Source organism: Marmota flaviventris, chromosome 2, assembly GCF_047511675.1.
Source record: "Marmota flaviventris isolate mMarFla1 chromosome 2, mMarFla1.hap1, whole genome shotgun sequence".
Taxonomy (NCBI): domain Eukaryota; kingdom Metazoa; phylum Chordata; class Mammalia; order Rodentia; family Sciuridae; genus Marmota; species Marmota flaviventris.
In genome coordinates this window covers 37,570,190-37,593,526 of record NC_092499.1, presented here as the reverse complement: position 1 = coordinate 37,593,526, position 23,337 = coordinate 37,570,190, and the positions used below count along the sequence as shown (strand labels likewise).

At 49.6% G+C, this 23,337-nt stretch overlaps 2 protein-coding genes across 9 annotated transcripts; one reads left to right on the top strand and one right to left on the bottom strand.

Moving 5' to 3' along the window:
• Positions 1 to 494: 494 nt before the first annotated feature.
• On the top strand, positions 495 to 17,420 carry Adcy4 (adenylate cyclase 4). 8 transcript variants are annotated; one of them, XM_027920056.2, is made up of 26 exons: positions 501 to 814; positions 904 to 1,090; positions 2,369 to 2,566; positions 2,672 to 2,833; positions 3,421 to 3,570; positions 3,986 to 4,134; positions 4,212 to 4,323; positions 5,457 to 5,584; positions 5,734 to 5,892; positions 6,131 to 6,263; positions 6,453 to 6,626; positions 9,747 to 9,790; positions 9,926 to 10,012; positions 10,229 to 10,298; positions 10,611 to 10,708; positions 12,034 to 12,118; positions 12,222 to 12,359; positions 12,963 to 13,073; positions 13,295 to 13,479; positions 13,694 to 13,778; positions 14,209 to 14,367; positions 15,664 to 15,810; positions 16,116 to 16,223; positions 16,341 to 16,455; positions 17,009 to 17,133; positions 17,222 to 17,420. In XM_027920056.2, exons 2-26 carry the CDS (start codon positions 929 to 931, stop codon positions 17,390 to 17,392), a joined length of 3,255 nt encoding a protein of 1,084 aa, XP_027775857.1. In that variant the 5' UTR covers positions 501 to 814; positions 904 to 928; the 3' UTR covers positions 17,393 to 17,420. The 8 variants fall into 8 exon arrangements, with proteins under 8 accessions (XP_071463890.1, XP_071463886.1, XP_071463885.1 ...); XM_071607785.1 differs by having other exon boundaries at positions 499 to 710; positions 6,131 to 6,626; XM_071607784.1 differs by having other exon boundaries at positions 499 to 782; positions 6,131 to 6,626.
• Positions 17,421 to 17,849: 429 nt separating this feature from the next.
• Ltb4r (leukotriene B4 receptor) lies at positions 17,850 to 20,962 on the bottom strand. The gene is made up of 2 exons (XM_027920064.2): positions 20,843 to 20,962; positions 17,850 to 20,246 (listed from the first exon to the last, which is right to left on the bottom strand). Exon 2 carries the CDS (start codon positions 20,235 to 20,237, stop codon positions 19,182 to 19,184), a length of 1,056 nt encoding a protein of 351 aa, XP_027775865.1. The 5' UTR covers positions 20,238 to 20,246; positions 20,843 to 20,962; the 3' UTR covers positions 17,850 to 19,181.
• Between the last annotated feature and the right edge of the window lie 2,375 nt (positions 20,963 to 23,337).

Here is a 23,337-nt window from a genome sequence, read left to right as displayed (position 1 = left end):
GGCTACCACAGTGGCTCACAAACACCTTGCTTCCTAAGCTTGAAATGGAAAGCTATATCTCACAAAGCTCCACACAGATTTCCCTGCTCCCAGAGCTGGACATGGTGGGAGTATGGACAATTCAGATTCTGCCACAACTGCTGCCAGAGAGGCCAGGAGTGGAGAGGAGTGTGTGTCCCTATTCTGACTTAGATTCCAGCCCCCAACTGGCCCACCAGGACTCACACTCTTCCTTATATTCTTGCCAGGCTTCACTCTAGCCCTCCTTCCGTCTCCCCACATCCAAATGTTCAGTTCCCATTTTGGCACATCCCATCAGGCAGACCCCACAGTCTCTCCCACTGTCCATATTCCCCTTTCTTGAGCAGACCGAGGACTGAAGGCGATAGTTCGGGAACACAATCCGACTGGGGGAGGAAGCCAGGGGAGTCGGCTCCGGCACGGGAAGGGGCCGGGCTGTCCTGTCGGGGAAGTGGGAGGGGGCCGTGGCGCCGAGAGGGAAGCGCCTGTCGCCCCAGGCTCTGAGCCACTAGTGTAGCACTGAGCCTGACTCCACAACCAGCTTCCCAGCTGCGGGAGTGTGGCGCGCAGTGAGTTCGGGGGGAAAGTGGGAACCCAAAGCCTTGCAGCGTCAACTCCAAGTCCTGTCTCCCCGGTGATGAAACTTTGCTAAGGCACCTCCACAGCCTGAGTTTGCGGGAGAGGCTGGGGTGAGCAGGGAGTCCGGTCACCGCCAGCTGGGAGCCAGTTGGGAGCGGGCTGGGAGGCCGCAGGGAGCGCCTGTAAGCAGACCGGGATTGCCTCAAGTTTGGAGGTGCGGAGGGAAGGGCCTTGGGGCAGGTGAGAAAGACACCGTGGAGCCGGTTGGGCTCTGAAAATAATCCAGCGTCCGGTCCACCCCAGGCCTGGGGCTCGGGACAGGGCTACCATGGCGCGCCTCTTCAGCCCGCGGCCACCCCCCAGCGAAGAAGACCTCTTCTATGAGACCTACTACAGCCTGAGCCAGCAGTACCCGCTGCTGCTGTTGCTGCTGCTGATCGTCCTCTGCACGCTAGTGGCGCTGCTCCTCGTCGCCTGGGCCAGCGGCAGGGTGAGATGGGCCTCTGGTTCTGGGGCATGCTCCAGAGCCGCGACTCTGCTGCAGCCCAGAGAAGGGTAGCTGCCTAGTTGACATTTTGGGAGTTGGGATTTGTGGGATCTTCTTTTCAATGTTCTCTTTGCTGGCAGCGGGAAAAGAAGCATTGAGCCTTGTTATGAACTGTGGTGACCCTGGGCAGGTCACAACACCCCGTGGGCCTTGGTCTCTGAGTCTGCCCAGGAAGGTTAACTGAGTCCTGGATACTTCCCATTTCACTCTAACAGAATTCTAACAGACCTTATAAGTTTTTGTGGTCTGCTGATTCTAGAACAATCCAATACCAGATTTTCCAGTTTTCCAGAGGGGAAATTCTACTCAAGCTGCTGGAGGAAATAAGTTTCTGGTTTTCTCTCTCACAGTGGGAATGTGGGACAGACTCCCAGAAGGCACCTTCCATCCCGCTTTCATTTAGTCCCCAAAGAAACCCATTTTCAGATTTTCTTTGAGGAAGAAGAGGTCTTCAATTGCATTTCTGGAAATACACTGCTCCGGGGTTTCTTTTCACTCCTTGGAGAAAAGGTGGGGAAGTCACTGGGTGCGGCCAATTCACCCGAGTCCACCCCCAAAGTCCGGAAAGAGGTGGGGACAAAGGGCGGGGACCGAGGGGGACTACCGCGTCAGGGCAGGGCAGGTGGCGAGATCTTAGTCCTCCGCCGCTAGGGAGGTGCGGGACCAAGGCGGAGCCCAGGCGCCCCCTGCTGTTTCCCGCCAACCCCAGGCTTCCAACCTCTGACTCCTGGGGCGGGGATTCTCCCGAGCAAATCATCCAAATCATCTGATTTGGAGACTTTCTTTCCTAAGTGCCATCTTGTGAGTTAAGATTGGTCACTTATTTCCAGAGCCCAGGAGGGTGCTACAATTCCCGTTTGAAAGATAGAAAACTGAGGCGCGGAAAGATCATAGATTGACAAACAGCCAGCCTGGCATTGAAGCCTATTCTGGGTAGATGTTGCAGGCTTGCAGCATCATGCAAACAAAATAATAGGTCGAACGATATGAAATTACCGATCCCTGTAGATAAAAACAGCAGGACATAGACAATTTCTTAGAGTTCAACCTAATATGAATGTCAAGCAGAGGTGTCATGCTTCTTTTGTACTTAGGTTTGAGGTGCCCTTTCAGAACTGCCGTGAGGGGTTATCTATTCTTCCTCTATCTAGTCTTCCCTCCTCACCTTTGGTTAGCTTCCCAAGCTTTTTTAATCTTGCCTAATGCACTCTTTCCCCACAGGAGCTGACCTCAGACCTGAGCTTCCTGACCACAGTGCTATGCGCTTTGGGTGGCTTCTCCCTGCTTCTGGGCCTAGCTTCCCGGGAGCAGCGACTCCAGCGCTGGACTCGTCCCCTGTCAGGCCTTGTGTGGGCTGCGCTGCTGGCTCTAGGACACGGTTTCCTATTCACTGGAGGCATAGTGAGCGCCTGGGACCAGGTGAGAGGGATGGCAGGCAAGGGATGGAGGACCACCTTAGCCTGGACCTGGCCCCAGGCCTTGTGAAGCATAAGTAGGCCTTTTACTACTCCCACCCTGCTTCAGGTGTCCTTTTTCCTCTTCATTATCTTCACGGTGTATGCCATGCTGCCCTTGGGCATGAGGGATGCTGCTGCTGCAGGTCTCACCTCTTCTCTCTTGCACCTGCTGGTCGTGGGGCTGTACCTTGGGCGGCAGCAGGACTCCCATCCTTCACTGCTGCCACAGGTAAGAACACAAGTAGCCCAGGCAGTGCCCAGGGCCAGCTCTGCTGCATTTGCTGAGCTATGACTGCGGTAGGGTGCAACACTGAGTGCAAGATACAAACACAAACCCCCACAGATACAAATACAGATCCCCTTGGTGGAGCTGATACACCAGTGCAGATACCTACTGATACCAGAAGAGGGCTCCCGACCCAAAAGGAAAGACTTCATGGCTCTTAAGGGAGCCAGATATGGAGATACAGATGATGGAACCATCACAGAGAATGTAAATCAGGACTTGAGTAGTTCTGTGCAGCTACAGTGGGCAGAGGATGAGGATGGTGGGATGGTATTACATATATGCAGAAGTTTCTAGACCTAAGAGGTGATAATGGACCAACAGTCAAGAATCTACAGCAGGGAAGATGAATGGCCCTAGGGATGCTTAGGTCACTAACTATAGAGCCCAGAAGGTCTTGGAGACCAATCCCAACTACAGACTCCCCCAACCTCACCTGGGCACATGCCTGTAATCCCAACAACTTGAGAGGCTGAAACATGAAGATCGAAAGTTTAAAGCCTCCCTCTGAGGGTACTCCTCACCTACAGCTGGCAGCAAATGCAGTGTTCTTCCTGTGTGGCAATGTGGTGGGAGCATACCACAAGGCACTGATGGAGAGAGCATTGCGTGCCACATTCCGGGAGGCACTCAGTTCCCTGTATTCTCGCCAGAGGTTGGACACGGAGAAAAAGCATCAGGTCAGCTGGGCTTAGAAGGAGGGTTGGGACCAGTGCTCAGAGAGTTGTTTAGATTACACAAGTGGGTTTCTTCACAAGCTAAGTGACTCATTTGATCTTCTATGGCATTTTCTCCTTTGTATAAAATGTGGCTATTGCCTATCTTGGAAGGTTGTTGCTGAACTCAAACAAGCTGAAACTTAAGATGGTTATGAAGTGAAGAATTCTAATCAAGGTGTTAGTACTGAGAGTTCAGTCCCTAAAGGTGATTAGTCAGGATAGGGTGCTGGAGCATGGCTGGCTTTGTGCCCTGGTGGGCCCCTGGGGGGGCATCCTAGTAGAGGTGGAGCATTCTGTGGGCTTCTGGGAGACTTGGGGGCTGGGGCTCCTGGTTTTAGGGTATAGGATGGTTGGTGCTCATAATGACCTCCTCTAGGAACACCTTCTCTTATCAATCCTACCTGCCTACTTGGCCCGAGAGATGAAGGCAGAGATAATGGCACGGCTGCAGGCTGTACAGGGGTCACGACCAGAGAGCACGAACAATTTCCACAGCCTCTATGTCAAGAGGCACCAGGGAGTCAGGTATGAGGAAGGATGGCTGAAGGGGAGAGCCTGTGGGCTGAGACCCTGGCCCCACTGATGTGGTCTATCCTGTGCAGTGTACTGTATGCTGACATCGTGGGCTTCACGCGGCTGGCCAGCGAGTGCTCCCCTAAGGAACTGGTGCTCATGCTCAACGAACTCTTTGGCAAATTCGACCAGATTGCCAAGGTCAGAGAGGGCCTCCTTCCCCACTCAGAGATCCTAATGTACCCCATCCTGGGGAGCCCCTTCCAAGGATAGCTTTTGTCTTCTAAGATCCCAGTCCTACCTCAGAGCCCCAGATACTCCCATGGAATTAGGAGACTCTCTCAGACATTCCTAGTCTGAAGCTACTCACCATACACCTCAAACCTGAAGAGACTTTTCAACCTCTCTCCAGATGTCCCAACCATAATGCCCCCAAGTATGCTTAAAGCTCCAGCATAGGTATCTCTACACTTTATGTTCCAAATCCCAAATGCCAGTAATCCAAGATTCTCAGGGGGATGAGGCAGAAGGATGGCAAGTTTGAGGTCAACCTAGACAACTAAGAAAGACCCTGTGTCAAAATTTTAAAATATAGCTAGGTGCGGTGGCACACGCCTGTAATCCCAGCAACTTGAGAGGCTGAAACATGAGGATCACAAGTTTAAAGCCAGTCTCAGCAATTTAGTGAGGCCCTGAGCAACTTAGCAAGGTCTTGTCTCAGAATTTAAAAGAAAAGAAAAGAAAAGAAAGGGCTGGGGATGTTGCTCCGTGATTAAGCACCACCCAATTCAATCCCTGGTACCAAAAAAAAAAAAAAAAAAAAAAAAAATCAAGTAAACCTTAAAAAGGGCTGGGAATGTGCACCCCTAAGTACTGGATGGGGGCATGTATTTCTAAAAAAAAATTTAAAAAAATCTAGAGAGATTTTCAGGTCCTCCAAGTTGAGAGAAGTTGGAGGGGGAAGAGAAATTTCTGTTCTCTGCAACCTCAGCAGCACTTACTCAAACCCCAGGATTCAGTCTATGTTGTTGCACCCCTTCAAGCCTTTCCATACTGAGACTGCTTCCATCCAAATCTAGTTACACCCTACACACACCAAACTAGGGAGAACCAGAGACACTCCAGAATTTGGGAATTCTTTCTTTAAAAAATCCACAGGGGACACTTTAATTAGCCCCATATCAAATTAAGGGAGTCCCTAGATCTGACCTTGATACTCAGAACCTCAAAGACTCTCAGGAATACCACATTCGCTCCCCACTTTTCCCAACTCCCTCCGACCCCTCTGACCTCTAATCAGGTTCCTCTATACACTCCCCTCACCACATTACCAGGAACATGAATGCATGCGGATCAAGATCCTGGGGGACTGTTACTACTGTGTCTCTGGGCTGCCCCACTCACTGCCAGACCATGCCATCAACTGCGTGCGCATGGGACTGGACATGTGTCGGGCCATCAGGTTAGCATGGGCAGGTGGGCAGGAGGGATATGGAGGGATGGATGTGGGAGGGGACAGTCCGGGTGGTGGAGTTCTCCTTGAGAGAAAGAGGAATGTGGAATGGACAGGGCTAAAGGCAGGACTCAGACTGTACCACACACTCTGCTCAGGAAGCTGCGGGCGGCCACTGGTGTGGACATCAACATGCGTGTAGGTGTGCACTCAGGCAGTGTGCTCTGTGGAGTCATCGGGCTGCAGAAGTGGCAGTACGACGTCTGGTCCCATGACGTCACGCTGGCCAACCACATGGAAGCTGGTGGTGTACCAGGGTGAGACCTGAGGCCCCAGGCAACCACGCAAGAGATTGCCCACATGCTGCCACCCTTTTCATAGTTCCGTAAGATGAACACAACCTCATGTGGAGCTCATGGAGATCCTGGGGCATGGGGGGGGGCACCCATTGTAACACAGGGTCTTTCTTGAAGTCGCTCTTACAGGAATGATCTTTGAAAGAAATGGAAGGTTTGGAGGCCCTCCTTGATGACTCCTACTACCCTCTCCTTCCAGACGAGTGCACATCACAGGGGCTACCCTGGCCCTGCTGGCAGGGGCTTATGCTGTGGAGGATGCAGCTGTGGAATCCCGGGACCCATACCTTAGGGAGCTAGGGGAGCCTACATACCTGGTCATTGATCCTCGGGTAAAAGACCAGGAACCCCATGGACTACACCATGCTAACCACCTACAGGCAATAGGCCTGATCTCTTCTTCTATGTCAGGGGTTGAGTTCCTGGGTACTAGTGGAGGGCAGGGACAAAAGCCTCTAAGGGGACTGGGGAGAAAAGGGGAAATGTCTGTGATCTTTATTCTCAGTCTTCCTGTGCCCCAGGCTGAGGAGGAGGATGAGAAGGGAACTGCAGGAGGCTTACTGTCCTCTCTGGAGGGCCACAAGATGCGCCCATCACTACTGATGACCCGCTATCTGGAGTCCTGGGGTGCGGCCAAGCCTTTCGCCCACCTGAGCCACGTAGACAGTCCTGTGTCCACCTCTACCCCTCTCCCGGTATGTGCACCTCCATTATAAGCCCCAGCATAACAACCCCCATTGTCCTCAAGTCCCACTCCTAGCATCCCTGACCAGTGAGTCACTTGAAGATTGTGATATCCCAAGGTCATGAACTGTCTGGTAGCCCCAGCCATTGGTCCAGCCTGTCCTTGCACTTCCTTTTGTGGAAAGAGCAAAGACCACTGCCCTCGAGCTCACCTCAGAGAAGATGCAACATGTGCATTGTTCCTCAACCTCCCCTTGCCTTGACACCACAAAGGAAGTATACACTCTGCTTCCTCCTGTCTCACTCCAGTGCTGCACACCCATCACAGCAGGAGATGTCACTGCTTAATGCAATTTCTACATCTACACGCTCTCTTCTTTCAAAAAAAAAATTTTAGTTGTAGATGAACATAATATCTTTATTTTTATGTATTTATTTTTATGTGGTGCTGAGGATCAAACCCAGGGCCTCACGCCTGCAAGGCAAGTGCTCTACCACTGAGCTACAACCCCCACCCCTCTTCTTTAACTCCCACTAGAAATGGGGAGATGGGGCCAAATTGGTTGTTGCCCCAATTCCCCAGAATTTGTGCATGGATAAAATGAGTGGAATTGAAAATCACACATGGCCTTGAAGCAGGAAGTCACCATGAACAGGAAGGGTAGTGGGGAAGGAGAGGTAGTCACCCACCCCTTGTCTAAGTGGAGCTAGGGTAGGGTCAATCACTGGCGGATTCCATATGTAGCACCTGGGGGTAACTAGTGATCCATATATGGGTAGAGGAGCCTACGTCTACCCTGCAGGCTGGCTCTTGAGGTTGATGCTCCATGATGAGCTGTCAAAACTCCCTCATACAGGGACCCTGGTCATGTTCCTAAAGGCATGTGCCAGGGTAAAGTCCCTGTCCTCTCAGCCTGCTGTCTCTCATCTTTCTTAGACTTCCCCATATCTGTTCAGCATTCCCATCAACTTTCCACAGATCTCCCTGGAATCTTCCCTGTTGGATAGACCTGGTTACATTTATAGGATGTCTTCAGAGTACTTTTTCTTTTTTCCATTCTTCCTCCTCTCCCATCCAGCAGGAAAGAAGGCCAAAGATCACTGAACACTGGGAAGTCAGGGAGCATTGGCAGCAGTGGTTCAGGAGAGGACTAATTCTTAGTCTTAGCATGGGGAAAGGTAAAGGTCAAAGGATTAAACTGGCAGAAGGCAGAGGAAGAAAGAATCCAAAGCCCCACTGACTGTTTCAGGATGAAATCTCCAGGGTAGGCGTGGAGTTGTGTGGGGGGTTTACCACAAGCCCAGTACTGCAAGATGACCTTGGGTGTAATTTTCCTGTGGTAGGGATGCCCACCAGAACCTACGATAGACCTCCTGTACACTCTGGTGTGCAGACTGGAATATATCAGAGTGGAGGAACAGTCACCCCTCTATCTCCTAAGGCAGGACCTTGCTAGCCCAGGAATTCCACTTCTCAGTCCCTGAAGTTCCAGGAACTCCATCAAATGTTAGAAATCCTGCCAGACACTGTGGCAAATGCCTGTAATTCCAGAAGCTAAGGAGACTGAGGCAGGAGTTTGAGGCCAGCCTGGGAACTCAATGAGACCCTGTCTCAAAATAAAAGATAAAAAGGGATGGGGATGTAGCTCAGCGGTAGAGCACTTCTGGGTTCAACCCCCAGTACTTCCCTGCCCCCTCCACACACAAAGAAGTTCTGAGTGTCACCATCAGCCTATTTTTAAACAAGGTAAAACTTTGGTTGAGTTGTATTTGTATGTACCATTCATCTTTGTATTCCCTCCAATTTGTATGTGCGGGGTGGGGGGCAGGGGCAAAGAACTGAGAGCACTGAGGATGGAGCCAGGGCCTATGCATGCTAAGCAAGCACTCTACCACTGAGCTATACCCGAAGGCCCCCTTTATATTAAATTTTTTTTAGTTGTTGTTGGACCTTTATTTCATTTATTTACTTATATGTGATGCTGAGAATCTAACCTAGTGCCTCACACATGCTAGGCAAGTACTCTACTACTGAGCCACAACCCCAGCTCACCCCTCCATATTTTTGAGCACCTATTGTGGCAGGTACTAGGCTAATTATTCTTTTTTTTTTTTTGGTGCTGGGGATTGAACCCGGGCCTTGTGCATACAAGGCAAGCACTCTACCAACTTAGCTATATCCCCAACTCTAGGCTAATTCTTGAGAAGATTAAAATAAATGTTTTCCCTGCCATTAAATAACTTACAGATATTGGAGGATAAATAGGTAGTTTGAAAAAAAAAAAAAAAGGTGCATATATCAATGCCTAGATGGGTCCATACAATATCCCCTCCCCCAACCCCTCGTCCCATATACCGTGTTTTGGTTTAGGGGAAGATGTAACCCTGTGACCTTACTTCCTTCACATTAACCAAGGAAACAGGAAGGATTGAGGAATGGTCACTATACTGCTTGACTGGACTGTGGCCCACTGCACTTCATACTCTCCTTGAGCAGTTGCTTTTCATGCTCATTTTCCTATTTCTTCATACACTGCATTCCTTTCAGTGAAGAAGAGAATATCTATAATCAGGTTGATTTCCTTTCCTCTTCTCTTTTCTTCTTCATTCCTTGTTATCCACCCCCACCACTTCTCAGCTCAGCCTGGCTAATCTCACAAAAGGTCAGAGTCACAATATTCTGAATTGTCACTTCAGTTTAAATTAACAAATTTTTTTTCCCTCTTTTGGCATCCAATGGTGATGGGAAAGTCCCTGCCTTTGAATTTATGCAGTCTTTAGGAAAGGGAAACACAGAATCAACAGCCCATCATAAATATAAAAGACAAAGGGTTGCTGGAGTTAAAAGTTATGAAAACTATGAGGAAATAAAGAGTATAAGACCCTGGGGGTCTCTAGTCAAGAGGAAACTTTAAAGAATAAATGGTTTGAACTGTTCCTTTAGGGAAGAAGGGATTTGGTGGGGAAGAGAGAAAAATCAGTAGAAACAGATGAAAAAGCGAGATCAAATGTCCAAGGTCAAGGACATGCACAGAGCATGTGTGCGGGGGACAGGGGCACATCACAGTACAGTTTGTGATCTTCCTCACTGTGGAGGTGACACTCACTGCTCCCTCATGTTCTCCCAACAGGAGAAGGGCCTGGCTTCTTTCAGCCCCCAGTGGAGCCTGGACCGGTAAGGAGACCTGAACCTTTTTGACAATGGACTGACTGGGTGACCTATCTCCATTCTCCCTGGTAGGGGGGCTGCAGTTTTTGCTCAGATACTTTGAGAATCTCCATGGTGATAGACTTGTTTGTCACTATGCAGGAGCCGGACCCTCCGAGGACTAGATGATGAGCTGGACACTGGAGATGCCAAGTTCTTCCAGGTCATCGAACAGCTCAACTCACAGAAGTATGGAAAGCAAAGATGACTGGGTGGGCTGCAGGCCCCAAAGTCATATGGTGGAAGAGGGATGATGTTCCCCTGAGGGCCTGAAGGGAAATGAGGAATTGTCCTAGAGGGAAGACCCACCTGACCACCTCCTCCTGCTCTCTCCTTTGCCCTACCCTCCCCTGCCCTGCCTGGTCTTCTCTGGTGCTTACTGCCCTCTGCCCTACCTCCCACCAGACAGTGGAAACAGTCAAAGGACTTCAACCTGCTGACACTGTACTTCCGAGATAAGGAGATGGAGAAACAGGTAGGCAGGGGAGAGGGGCACCAAAGGATTTCCCATCTTTCTTTCCTTGGTCCTTCCAGAGGGGTCAGGCCTTGTATGTCCCCTCCCCTCCCCAGGTCTGTAAGTCTTTGACCCTGGGGTGGGGATGAGGGCTTTTGCCTTTCTCATAAAGGAAAAATCGTCCGGTAGATTGGATGATTATTGGGTGGGAGTAGGAGGTATGGGCACAGTTCCTTTAAGAACTGGTAGGGGCTACATGGAACTGAACTTGAGGGAGAGCTATGAGGATAGTGGTAGGCAACTATCAATGCCCACCTGCCCGTTCCCTTGCAGTACCGGCTATCTGCCCTTCCTGCTTTCAAATACTATGTAGCCTGCACCTTCCTGGTTTTCCTGTCCAACTTCATCATCCAAATGCTGGTGACAAACAGGTGAGAGCACCAGTCAAGGGAGGTCCTGGCTGTCATACACTGACTGATCGCCTTGCCCTTCCTGACCCCTGACCTACATATTGTTCCTTCACCCCTTCCCTTCAGCTTCAGGCACTTACTAAGGAAACGTGTTCTGGAGAACCAGGGACAACCGCAGCCCTCATCTAAATATTATGTACCCAAGCACTTTCACCTGCTTACCTCTTTGGGTGCTGACAACATTCCCATGAGAGCAGTTGTATTCTCATTGAGAAGCCCAAATCTCATAATAAATGAATAAGTTTAGAAAGCTCACCCTCATAGGGGCTGGGGATATAGCTCAGTTGGTAGAGTGCTTGCCTTGTATGTACAAGGTCCTGGGTTCAATCAGCGCACACACATACACAAAAAAAAGGGACGCCCTTGTTCCTAGTCCATTGCTATGAGGGGTATAAGTCTTGTTCAAAACTCGCCAGAGCTGGAAGCAGTGGTACACATTTTTAATCCCAGCTATTTAGGAAGCTGAGGAAACAGAATTGCAAGTTCAAGGTCAGCCTGGGCAACTTAGTGAGAAACTGTCTCAAATAAATTTTTTTTTGTAGTTGTAGATGAACAGAATGACTTTATTTTATTTGTTTATTTTTATGTGGTGCTGAGGGTCGAACCCAGTGCCTCACACATGCTAGGCAAGTGCTCTATCACTGAGCCACAGCCCCAGTCCCTCAAAGTAAAATTTTTTTTAAAGAGCTCAGGATGGGGGCTGGGGTTGTGGCTCAGCGGTACAGCACTCACCTAGCACGTGCAAGGCCTTGGATTCTATCCTCAGCATCACATAAAAAAATAAACAAAATAAAGGTATTGTGTCCAACTACAACTAAAAAATAATTAAAAAGGGGGGGGGGCTCAGGATGTCACTAAATGGTAAAGTACTTGCCTAGTATGTTCAAGGTCCTGGGTTTAATCCCTAGCACTCACACTGCTCATATGTGGGTGAGCATGCACACACACACACACACACACACACACACACACTCAGTCAGGTTAAAGAGCTTTGGCCCAGAAATTGGACTGATACAGTCTCAGCCACTCTTGTGAGCACCTCCCTTCAGTGTTGTCCCCACCCTATTGGTTCCTGTTCCACCTAAACCCTGTCCTAGACCCTTCAGCTTTCTCAAAATACCAGAACATAATGTTCTTTATCAGCCTGGACCACTTTAACTAAACTAGATCCCCAGGAGCACCTCTAACCCACCTCCCCCTGCCACCTCCCAACTGGCTGCCACAGCACCCACACAGCACAGAGAGCCTATTCTGGCACTTCAAGGCCTCCCTTGGTTTTCCCATAGGCCCCCAGCTCTGGCCATCACCTACAGCATCACCTTCCTCCTCTTCCTTCTCCTCCTCTTCATCTGCTTCTCAGAGTACCTGACGGTGAGGTGGATGGGGGTGGTAGGGGCAAGCTGAGCCATGACATGACCTGGCTTGAAGAATGTAACCCAGCCCAGTGGTTAAGACACCTGTGCTCCCTCCACAGAGGTGTGTCCAGAAAGGTCCCAAGATGCTGCATTGGCTACCTGCACTGTCTAACCTGGTAGCCACACGGCCTGGACTGCGAGTAGCCCTGGGCACTGCCACCATCCTGCTGGTCTTTACCATGGCCATCACTAGCCTGGTGAGGGCAAAGGAGGCCCTATCCACCTCCATCAGGGACTGAAAAAGGATCCCTGGCTCTGGGAGGGCAGCTGAATTTAGGCCAAAAGAAAATGTTGTAAAAATATAAAGGAAAAAAATATAGACTCCCACAACCTATCATCTGAGCATTATTGTTATTAATAACACATTGACATCTTTCCTATCTTCTTCCTATGTGGGCAGATACTTATTACTTTATTTAGTTGGCTGATTTTTACAGAACTTACAACAGTTCCTAGAACTCTATCCCTGAAATGCACCAGGAAATTATACCCCAGCCAAAGGATAATTTCCTTCCTGTGTGTCCTTTTCTGTAAAAGGAAGCTAAGGCTCAGAGAGGTTAAACAACTGGGAAGAGCTGAAAAGATGCATCCATGGCAGACTAGTACTCAAGACACCCTCCTACACTCCCTCCCCTCAGTGAGGACCCAGGCTGAGGCTTGCTCACCAACCAGAAATAACAGAATCTGCCTTTTGTGGGAGTCTGGCCCTAACTCATCCCTAGGTTGGCCAAAACTCAGCTAAAGCCACCATTGTGCCCAAGGAGCTGCCTGCCGCCTCATCTTCTCATCTCCTTCTGCAGTTCTTCTTACCAGCATCATCAGACTGCCCTTTTCGGGGCCTCAATGTATCCTCCATGGCTTTCAACCTCTCCTGGGAACTGCCCGGTTCCCTGCCTCTCATCAGTGTCCCAGTGAGTATTCTGCACAGCCCTACATCTCCCTCCCCAGAGCCTTCCTCAGTAACCCCACCTCTAGAGTTGAGGCACACTCCTTACTATGGATTGGAACTGTGTCTGTGTGGATGACTTTCCTGTCCCCCTGATAGAACCTGGGCCCTAGAAAGAATAGGACAGGAACCCTTGGGTGTCCTATGGGACACGCCCCCTCCTGATCACCTTGCCTGGCCCCACAGTACTCCATGCACTGTTGTGTGCTGGGTTTCCTCTCCTGCTCCCTCTTTCTGCACATGAGCTTTGAACTGAAGCTGCTGCTGCTCCTTCTGTGGCTGGCAGCCTCCTGCTCCCTCTTCCTGCACTCCCACGCCTGGCTGTCTGACTGCCTCATCGCTCGTCTTTATCTAGGCCCCATGGACTCCAGGTATGCATGGCCACTGGACAGAGGTTTTCAGGACCTCAGGGAAGGGGGTCAGAAAGGACACAGCAGAGCTGTCCTGGCCTCACTAACCTGAACCACTCACAGGGCAAAGGAGGAGGGGGGCTGAGGGGTTACATGGACAAGGGAAGAAGGGACAGGGAGGTGGCCATCAGGAAGGGGCAAAGCAAGGGACAGCCCTGATCTGTGGCCTCCTCAGGCCTGGAGTGCTGAAGGAACCCAAACTGATGGGAGCTATTTCCTTCTTCATCTTCTTCTTCACCCTCCTTGTCCTGGCTCGGCAGGTAAGTCCTCAGCTCAGCCCTCTAGAATCTGTGAATGGTGAATCTGGAGTCCCCATATTGGTGACTTGTTCTCTTTCATCTCCAGGGTTAAGCCCAAGGGGTGTGCTCTTTGGAAGCTTCTCAGTGAACCTTCCTGTTCCCTTTCTTGCTTTTTCACTTCCCAAGGGGAGTGCCCTCAAGTTCTCTGGTCCCTCTTTCCCCCATCCCCAAATCTGGGAAAGGCCATGCTTAAGAAAAAAATCTGCTGCCATACCCTAGTTTGAATCTAGTTTCCAGAATACTCTCTCCAAGGAGAGTTGCCCCTTTAGCCGTATCTCTAAGCTGGGGGTAGGGATGTTTCTAGGCATTGTGGAGTGGGGATATGAACACTCAGGACCTGAGGCTTCCCCTGAACTGTGGCTCTTCATGGTCCCCTGCTGACCCTCCCTAGAATGAGTATTACTGCCGCCTGGACTTCCTGTGGAAGAAAAAGCTGAGAAAGGAGCAGGAAGAGACAGAGACAATGGAGAACCTGACCCGGCTGCTCTTGGAGAATGTGCTCCCTGCACATGTGGCCCCCCAGTTCATTGGTCAGAACCGGCGCAATGAGGTAATTCCTTATCTCTGGCTCCTAAGCCCCAGATGCCATAGGGAGTATGTTTGGATGAAAGCCTGGGCCCTTGTCCCATCCTCTCTGGACTCCCCCACAGTGGGTCAGTCATTCATCAAGCCCTGTCCCTGTCAGGCAGGTGCCTCCATTTTTCACAAGATTTTGAACTCTGTCTTTGGTGAGGACAGAATTTCTGCATTTCAAGTTCTTACTTGGGAGCGTGTCTTTTCCAACTCATTACCACTCGATACGTTTCTTAAGTTTAGTCACGTGTTGATGGTAGTTGTATGGAGGATGTAATTCATTCATCTCTCTAGACTTAGTTTCTAATATGGTAGCCATTAGCTGTATATGGCCCTTCTAATTTAAATTTAAATTAATTAAAATTAAAAATTCAGTTCCTCAGTTACATTAGCTACATGTCAGGTACTCTATAGCCACATACAATTAGTGCCTATCATATTGGACAGCACATGATGGCAGAAATTCCTATTGGATGCTGCTGCTCTAGATACTCAGAAATCTTGCTACCATCAGACCATTGGAAAGTTATTGAATTTTGCACTATCTTTTTTGTGCCACTATCACCTGACCCTCTTTACTGTGGAAATGTTCTTGTTGTATACTGGAGGAAGTTAAAAGAAACACTTCAAGAACTATTTCACAGACTTATGTCCCTACCACCTACTCTCTGATCTCAAAATCAGAAGTAGTTCTACTTCTGGTTTCTTCTATTGTGGACACAGGAAATTTTGTAACAGGTTCTGTTTCTTTCTTCACATTGGCTGTTAGAAAACTCAGAACTGGAATCTAGGATTAACAAGGACTTCATGGCACCCATTTTGTGAACTAATCTCAGACCTGGTTCCATCTTTATCATTTTACTCTAATTTTCCCTTTATCTCATACTCACTATTGATGCTTTATTTTGTGTTCCAAACCTTGGCTATTTTTTGTAAGCTGATTTATCTGACTTAACATCTTTTAGCAATAATTTAGCAATAATTCCCACTGACATGATCCCGAGTCTAAGAGTGAGTCCCTTCATATATATAGCTATGAAGTTATCCTGACCCCAAATCTCTTGTCTTTCCTGGAATCACAACACCACCAAATCTTTGATTCCTGAGTCATATCCCTAGGGTAACCTGGCCCTACTCCTTTCCCTCCTTCTCAGCGCTTCTTAAATAGAGGGACAAGGAGTGTGGCTTCAGTAAGGAGGACCCCGTACAGACCCAGAAAGGGAAAGCACATGACATACACCCCTCCCTCACCTCAGCCTCCTGCCCCCTCCAGGACCTCTACCACCAGTCCTATGAGTGTGTTTGTGTGCTCTTCGCCTCAGTCCCGGACTTCAAGGAGTTTTACTCGGAATCCAACATCAACCACGAGGGGCTAGAGTGTCTGCGGCTACTCAATGAAATAATTGCTGATTTTGATGAGGTGACAACTCCAAAGGCCCCCCAGGTCCTGTGTCCTGGATTCTGGAATTTCCACTAGTACCTCCTTCTACTTTACTTTCTGGCCATGAGGCCAATTCTATCCACCACTCACAGCACCCCCTCTCTTCCTCTGATGCCACATATCTACTCCCTCCAGCAAATTGCTGACTATCAACTCTCTTCTTCCTACCACCATCCCCTACTCTACAACCTGGTCTTTAGCCTCCAAAGGCCTGAGGCTGAGCTTCTGGGAGAGGGGAGGGTGAAAGCAAGAGAGACTAGAGACAAGGCCTCCTCTCTGTACAGCTGCTCTCCAAGCCCAAGTTCAGTGGGGTGGAGAAGATCAAAACCATTGGCAGCACCTACATGGCAGCCACAGGCTTAAATGCCACCTCTGGACAAGAGGCCCAACAGGTATAACAACCCTTCCTTACCTATCAACCTTCCTTTGGGCTCTCACTGGTGGTCCCATGAGTGGGACTTATTCCTGTGCCCTCATTGGCCCATCCTGATGGGCGGGCCCATTGCCAGGATGCTGAGCGAAGCTGCAGCCACCTTGGCACCATGGTGGAATTTGCAGTGGCCCTGGGGTCCAAGCTGGACGTCATCAACAAGCATTCATTCAACAACTTCCGCCTGCGTGTGGGTGAGAGCCCCCCCCCCTTGTTGGGGCAGTGTGGTATCTCCTCACCTTCCCAAGCTCTCCCCACTCCAAGTGCTTTGTTCACTGCTCTGCACCCCATCCCTGGACCCCCTTGCCAGACTCACTCCTATGAATGAAGCATAAAGCTGCTGGGCCAGGAGCTAAAAGGCATGCTCCCCTCCTTTCCCTCAGACCCAATCCTCCAGCCCCAGAGACCCCTCCTCTCCTTTAAGTCCCCCCAGGTCCTTCCTCTTTCCCAGTTCCTTTAGCTTCCTCTTCCCTTTTCCCTCTTCAAAGTTCCCCCCATCAAGCTGGGCACAGTGGTGCATGCCTGTAATCCCAGTGACTCGGGAGGCTGAGGCAGGAGGATCGCAAATTCAAAGCCAGCCTCAGCAATGGCAAGGCACTAAGCAACTCAGTGAGACCCTGTCTCTAAATAAAATACAAAAAAGGGCGGGGGATGTGGCCCAGTGGTCAAGTGCCCCTAAGTTCAATCCCCAGTACCAAAAAAACAGTTCCCCCCATCAGGGTTCCTCTTTACCATTTTCCTTCTCAGGACTGAACCATGGACCAGTAGTAGCAGGAGTGATTGGGGCTCAGAAGCCACAATATGACATCTGGGGCAACACAGTGAATGTGGCCAGCCGCATGGAGACTACAGGAGTCCTTGGCAAAATCCAAGTAAGTAAACCACATTGGAGGCATGTGGGGAGGAGGATAAGGATAGGCATGCCCCATACTCCCTCACACACCCCCCCTCCAATTGCAGGTGACTGAGGAGACAGCCCGGGCTCTGCAATCCCTGGGCTATACATGCTACAGCAGGGGTGTTATCAAGGTCAAAGGCAAAGGGCAGCTCTGCACCTACTTCCTAAACACAGACTTGACACGATCTGGACCCCCTTCAGCCACCTGGGCTGAGACCTCTCATCCCTTCTAAGATCCTCAATAAAAAGATTCTGGAGGGCTGGGGTTGTGGCTCAATGGTAGAGTACTTGTCTAGCATGTGTGAGGCACTGGGTACAATTCTCAGTACCACATAAAAAATAAAATAAAATAAAAGTCCATTGACAACTAAAAAAGATATTAAAAAAAAAAAAGACTCTAGGATGTCTAATGCCAATTGATGTCAGAAGTTGTGGATGTAGCTGAGAATCACCCCTCAGTTTCTTTTTAGGTTAAACTGAGTACGTGTACGTGTGTGCACATGTACCTAAGCAAGTGGGAAGGGAGTGATTGTTTTCACTAGCTCAGGAGAGGACTCTCTTGGCCGGCCTGCCTACATACTAACCTGATTCCAATATTTTGTATACCTTGGAAACTTAAAGAATTTTAGGCACATAATTCAAAACAAAGATATGTCCTTTCCTGCCCCTACTCACAAACACTGGAAAGAATTTCCAGGAAAATGACATTGAACTTTTATTCATTCAACATAAATGCAGAATGGGCAAGAGGCCTACAAAATAATCTATTAGGTTCCTTCCAGTCTCAGCTGCTATTTTCAAATTGTCCCACCATGCTTTCTTGTAAAGACCTATAGATAATTTAGGGGTTCTCCTGTACTCAGGGCCATTGGATGCCTGCCTTGCTTGCTTCTGCATCTTTCTATGCAAATGCTGATATAAAACATGTGATTTAGATCAATGCTTCATTCTCGCCTGCTCATATTTTGAAATCCACAGGAGATATCTTAATACTCTGCATTTGTTACAGATGTTGCGCATGGACTTTCGGTTTTGCTATTCTCTCTCTCTCTCTCTCTCTCTCTCTCTCTCTCTCGGACTCACATTGGTTCTTTGTTTGTTTGTTTGCTTGTTTTGTCTTGTTTTTTATGGGGAGGATCCACAGAACACAGCACTGCCGCTGCTGCTGTCATCATCCTAAAATGTCATCAGAACAAAGCTGGGCCAAAGGTGCTCCAAGACAACAGTCACCCCTTTGAAGTACTAGCTTAGGGGAGTCTTTGTTTCCTGTGGGTGACCATAGCCACAGAGGGCCCTCAGGCTCACTCTGTACCAGGGTATATTGTGGGGCTGGTAGATGCTGATGTGCAGAATTCTAGGGGACAAGATGTAATGACTTTCATCTCAAATGAGAACTCCTTGGGAAATGGAGGAAAGGAAGGTAATGCCCTAGACCATCTGCTGAGAGGATAAAGATTCCTAGCAGGAAGCTGGACACTTAACAAGGACACTTACCAGGGTGTCAGGGAAGATGTTTCACAGCAGCCCATTATCTCAGAAGGTTCCCTGAGTCATAAGCCTGCAATGAGAAGCCTACATGGGTGGTCTTTTTTGACAGTCTCCTTCAGTAGTCTGTGAACGCTGTTCAAAGTGGGATCTGCAGATCACCTACCTCAGAATCTCCTTTTGTTCTCTTTCCAAAACTGGAAATCACGGGGAACTAAAGAATGTGACTCTCAACAATTGAGAGGAATCTCACCATGATGCCTGTGAGCACTCCTACACCCCATAACACACGTGCCCCCACTCACAGGGTTGACGCGATTTCAGACTTGAGTTTTAATTGTAAAGCTTCCTGCAGGAATCTGGCCAGAGAATGCTCTCTCATTCTGCCCTGACTTGCCCCACCCCACCCTCTTCTTTCCGCCCCACCCGGTCTCCCGCGCAGATTCTTCTCCCCGGGTACAGAACTGGGTCAGGCAAGCGTGGGATTCTCCGAGGAGGAAAGCGAGCTTCCTTCCACCAGATCTCATATAGTTAGCTTCATTGGAGAGGCTCAGAGGAGGCCGTGATGCTCTCGGCGGGTGCAGGCTCCGGAGAGGGAATGGCTCCCTTTACGGTCTGGACCAGGGTGCCGCCGCGGCGTGTGCTGGACACCTCAGAGCCGGTGCCCTCCAGCAACTTGGCAACGAAGCCCAAGCCGGCCGAGCGCAGCAGGCCGCCGCCTGCGCACGCGTACAGCACCGGGTTCACGCTGCTGCTCAGGAAGGCCAGTGCGATGAGCACGTGGCGGGCCAGCTGCAGCCGCTCCCCGGTGGGACCGGACCCAGGGCGCAGACCCGCTAATGCGCGGAACGCCTCGGCCAGGTTCACCAAGTGGTAGGGCAGCCAGAAAGCGGCGAAGGCCAGGATGATGAGTGCCACCAAGCGGCCCGTGCGGCGGCTGCGACGGAAGCGCCGCGCCCGCAGCCTGCGCCCGATGTCGGAGTAGCTGGCCACCACGGCCAGGAAGGGCAGCAGGAAGCCGGTGAAGGCCTCGAAGAGTAGATGAAATGCCCTGTGCCTTTCGTTGGGGTACTTCGGGAAGCACACCAGGCTCCTGTTGTTCAATCCCAAACTCACCGTGCGGTATGCAAGAACTGGCGTGGCCAGCAAAAAGGACACCACCCAGATAGCTGCCAACAACGGCCGGACAATCTCTTTGGTGCGCAGCTTCTGGGACATAAAGGGACGGGCCACTGCCAGTGACCGGTCCAGACTCATGACTGTAATAAACAACACACTAGCATACATGCTGACTCCACAGATATAGTGGCACAGGCGGCAGCCGGCCAATTTGAAACTCCAGGTGCCATGAGCCAGGAAGTGCAGGAAAAAGGGAGCAGTGAGCAATACGGCCAAGTCGGCCAAGGCCAGGTTCAACACCAGCAAGGCAGTGACAGAGCGTTTGTGTATCCTTTTCAAGATGCTCCACACCACAAAGCTATTGCCAGGAAGCCCCACAGCCAGTGCAATTGACAGTAAGATGATAGCCAACAGAGATATGAACATGACATTTCGTGAGGAGGATGCAGCAGGAGATGTAGTGTTCGTGGCCATCACAATGACCTGGAAGTGAGGGTGGACACTCATAAGGGTAGGAAGCCAAAGGTTTCCTGACTCCCTGACACACTTAGCCTGAAAATGCTGATCTGTCTCCAAGATCAGCATCATCAGAGGCACTAAAACTGCCCCATCACCACCAACTGACCTGACTTAAGGGGATCCGGTTGAGTAGAAAAACTAGTTTCCTAACTGGGCCACGGGGCCCCTTCCTGTTCACAGACCTAATTACAAAATAAACAGCCATCCCCAGTAACAACATTTTCATATCTTTTCAGACTCCTTTCCTGAAGCCCAGAATCAAACTGGGAGATTTTCCTCACCAGTGCTGTACCTTTTGAAAGCACCCTTGTCCCCTGCCTGAACCTTAGCCCTTCAGTCCCTTTGACTTCTTCCAATCACCTTCCCACTCTGACCCCAGAGACTTCCAGGGGTTCACCAGAAATAACAGGGATGGGGATGGAGTTAGTGGGTAGGCTTTGAGGTCAAATCCTCCCAACTCCGTTTACACTTGTTGGGCTTTCTTTAGAGATTCCTTTGGACGTTCTCTCATGGCTGTACCTGGTCCCCCACACCACCTTCCCAGTTTCTAGGATACTTACTTATAAGCTTTGCCAAACAGCTGAAAGCTGATGCCAATCCCAGAGCCAGGGCAAGGTGGTATAGCTTAATCTGGATCTGTCCCAGTGTCGGAGGCGTGGGCCTTGGTATGAGTGCTTTCAGCTAAGTCAACCAGAGAGGAAGTACCACAGAACAAAGGAGGGGGAAGACACATCTTCCTGAGGGTGGGGCTGAAACCCCCACCCCCTCCCTTAACTGGGAGGAAGGGGGATAGTCTTTGTGCTCCAGGGCAGCCCAGCTAGAAGGAGGACTCCTGAGGGGTGGGATGCAATGAAAAAGAACCCAGGAAAGGGCATTAGAAGAGGAATTAGGGGTGCCAGTATGAGTTGGCTGGGGTGTGGTCTAAAGATGCAGGTCTAGACTGGAAAATTGAGCAAAGTTATGAATTATAGGAGGAGGGAAGAAGGCAGGAGAGGGGAAACAGGCTCAGACTGAAAGGCTAAAATGCCAATATCCAAATTTTTTCCTTAAATTTTGCATATATTTCACAGGTACAATGTAGATCTTTAGATAAATGGGATGTATAGGTTGAAAATGTAAGAGATTTTGGGTCTGGATGTGAGTTAGGTAACATTGTGATTTAAAGAGAGCATGTTGGTAAACCAAAGAGGGCAGCATCCTGTTCTTGGCTTCAGTTGGAGCCATGATCCTGCTTGTGGGAAAAGAGCCCTCTCCCAGCGCCTGCCATCCCTCCCTTCATTTAAGGGGAATTGGTTCCATTCTATGTTCCATTCTATGTTAACCAGTTCTCCATTTTCTGTTGTAGAAACCAGTCTAAGTGGTCTTGGTACCATACAGAATGCAAATTTCTTCCCCTTCCCCCAACCACTTGCCTTGTGCTTGCCCATGTGGCTACCCTGCCAAGTTTAGATTTTTAAGAATAAGGGGCTGGGCAAGGAGACCAACATCACTTCTTTCCTGTATTCCCACAGACTTAGGTGGTCCAGTTCCACTTGTGAAAAGTAAAGGCTGAAGCCCTGGACTGAACATGAGAAGCAGAAGCAAGGGCACAGTGACAAGAAATGCCTCACACCAGCCCTACCAAGAGAGAAATCCAGGAATATGAAAAGAGAAGGAGCCCCTTCTTTTTCCTGAATGGAAGGATGCCTTTTCTCCTTGAAATCTCCTGTAGAACATTAAAATTAAGAATACCTTTCTGCTTCTGTTTCAACCCTGTCACTTCTCAAGAAAGTTGCAAGGTCCCTGATACCTCACAGTGCTCCTACTTGCTCTGCTTTGAGAAAAGCCAGAGCAGAGTCGACCCAATAACTGTCAGGCAAAGGATATGATGAAAAGAAATGGGCTGAAACCACAGCAAGAACTGAAGGCAGGGCTGGGGCTGGGGCTGAGTGGTAGAGCGCTTGCCTACCATGTGTGAGGCACTGGGTTCAATCCTCAGAATCGCATAAATAAATGAAATAAAGGTATTGTGTTCATTTACAACTAAAACAATTTTAAAAAAAACTAAAAGCAGAGTTGAGGAAGGGCTCTCTGACCAAGCTGGGTGAGAGAGATGGGGAACATGTAACAGGAAGTTAGGGAACCTCTTTCTGCCCTAGAACACCAGGACCGGAAGAAGCCTGTGTTTGGAAAAAGAAGCTCTTGGCTCAGAGCTCCAGGGTCAACAAGAAGCCCTTCAGACAGAAACTGGGCTGTCTTTGCCTCCCTTCTCAAGCTACTCCCCACCCCCATCTTCCTTGAAGGTCTTTCTTCTCCCACCAAGGACTAGGCACTCTGAGCACAATCCCTGTCACCCTAGTTCATTCCAACCTTAGTTTTGGTGACCCTGGCATGACCCTGGGGACTGGATTTCTTTTGCTCTCTTGACATCTGCCTGGAAGATGTGAAGATTTACTAAAGCAGGGCCTGGCTTAATGGCCAGAGTAACCACTCATGTGACCAACCATTTCAGTTTGTTAGGGGGATAACAGGACTGGGATAAGGGATTTACAGTGCTAACCTGAGAAAGTTCTGGACCACCTGGGATGAATTGGTCACCTGTGTGCTTGTGGATGGTCCCTGAAAACAAATCCAATGCTACACCCCCAAATTAAAAGTGTGAAGATCCAAAACAGTTTTTAGATCCAGAAACAGAAAGATTCCAAAAGATAGGGCTAAGAAATATTGAAAGAGGGATTAGGAATAGCTAGCAGTCTTGGGAGAAGATAAAACTTAACAGAGAGAGGAGTGAGGAGGGGAAGGAGAAGACAGGAAAGGAGAGGAGAGGAGAGGAGAGGGGAGGGGAGGGGAGGGAAATCCTCCCTCCCTGAAAAATTCTTCCTGTTTTCCAATATTCCTGTCATTCCCCATAATCCCTTAACTTCCAAACAACCCCTGGTGAAGCAAGAACAGGCTCCTGAGCTCTTTTTCAAGTTAAGTTGCTTTGGGGGTGGTGTTAGATGGTCAGAGAGGGACGTAAATCTCAGATTTCCAGGCCCCTACACCACTGCCCACCCATGTGCCTCTTTGTACCTAC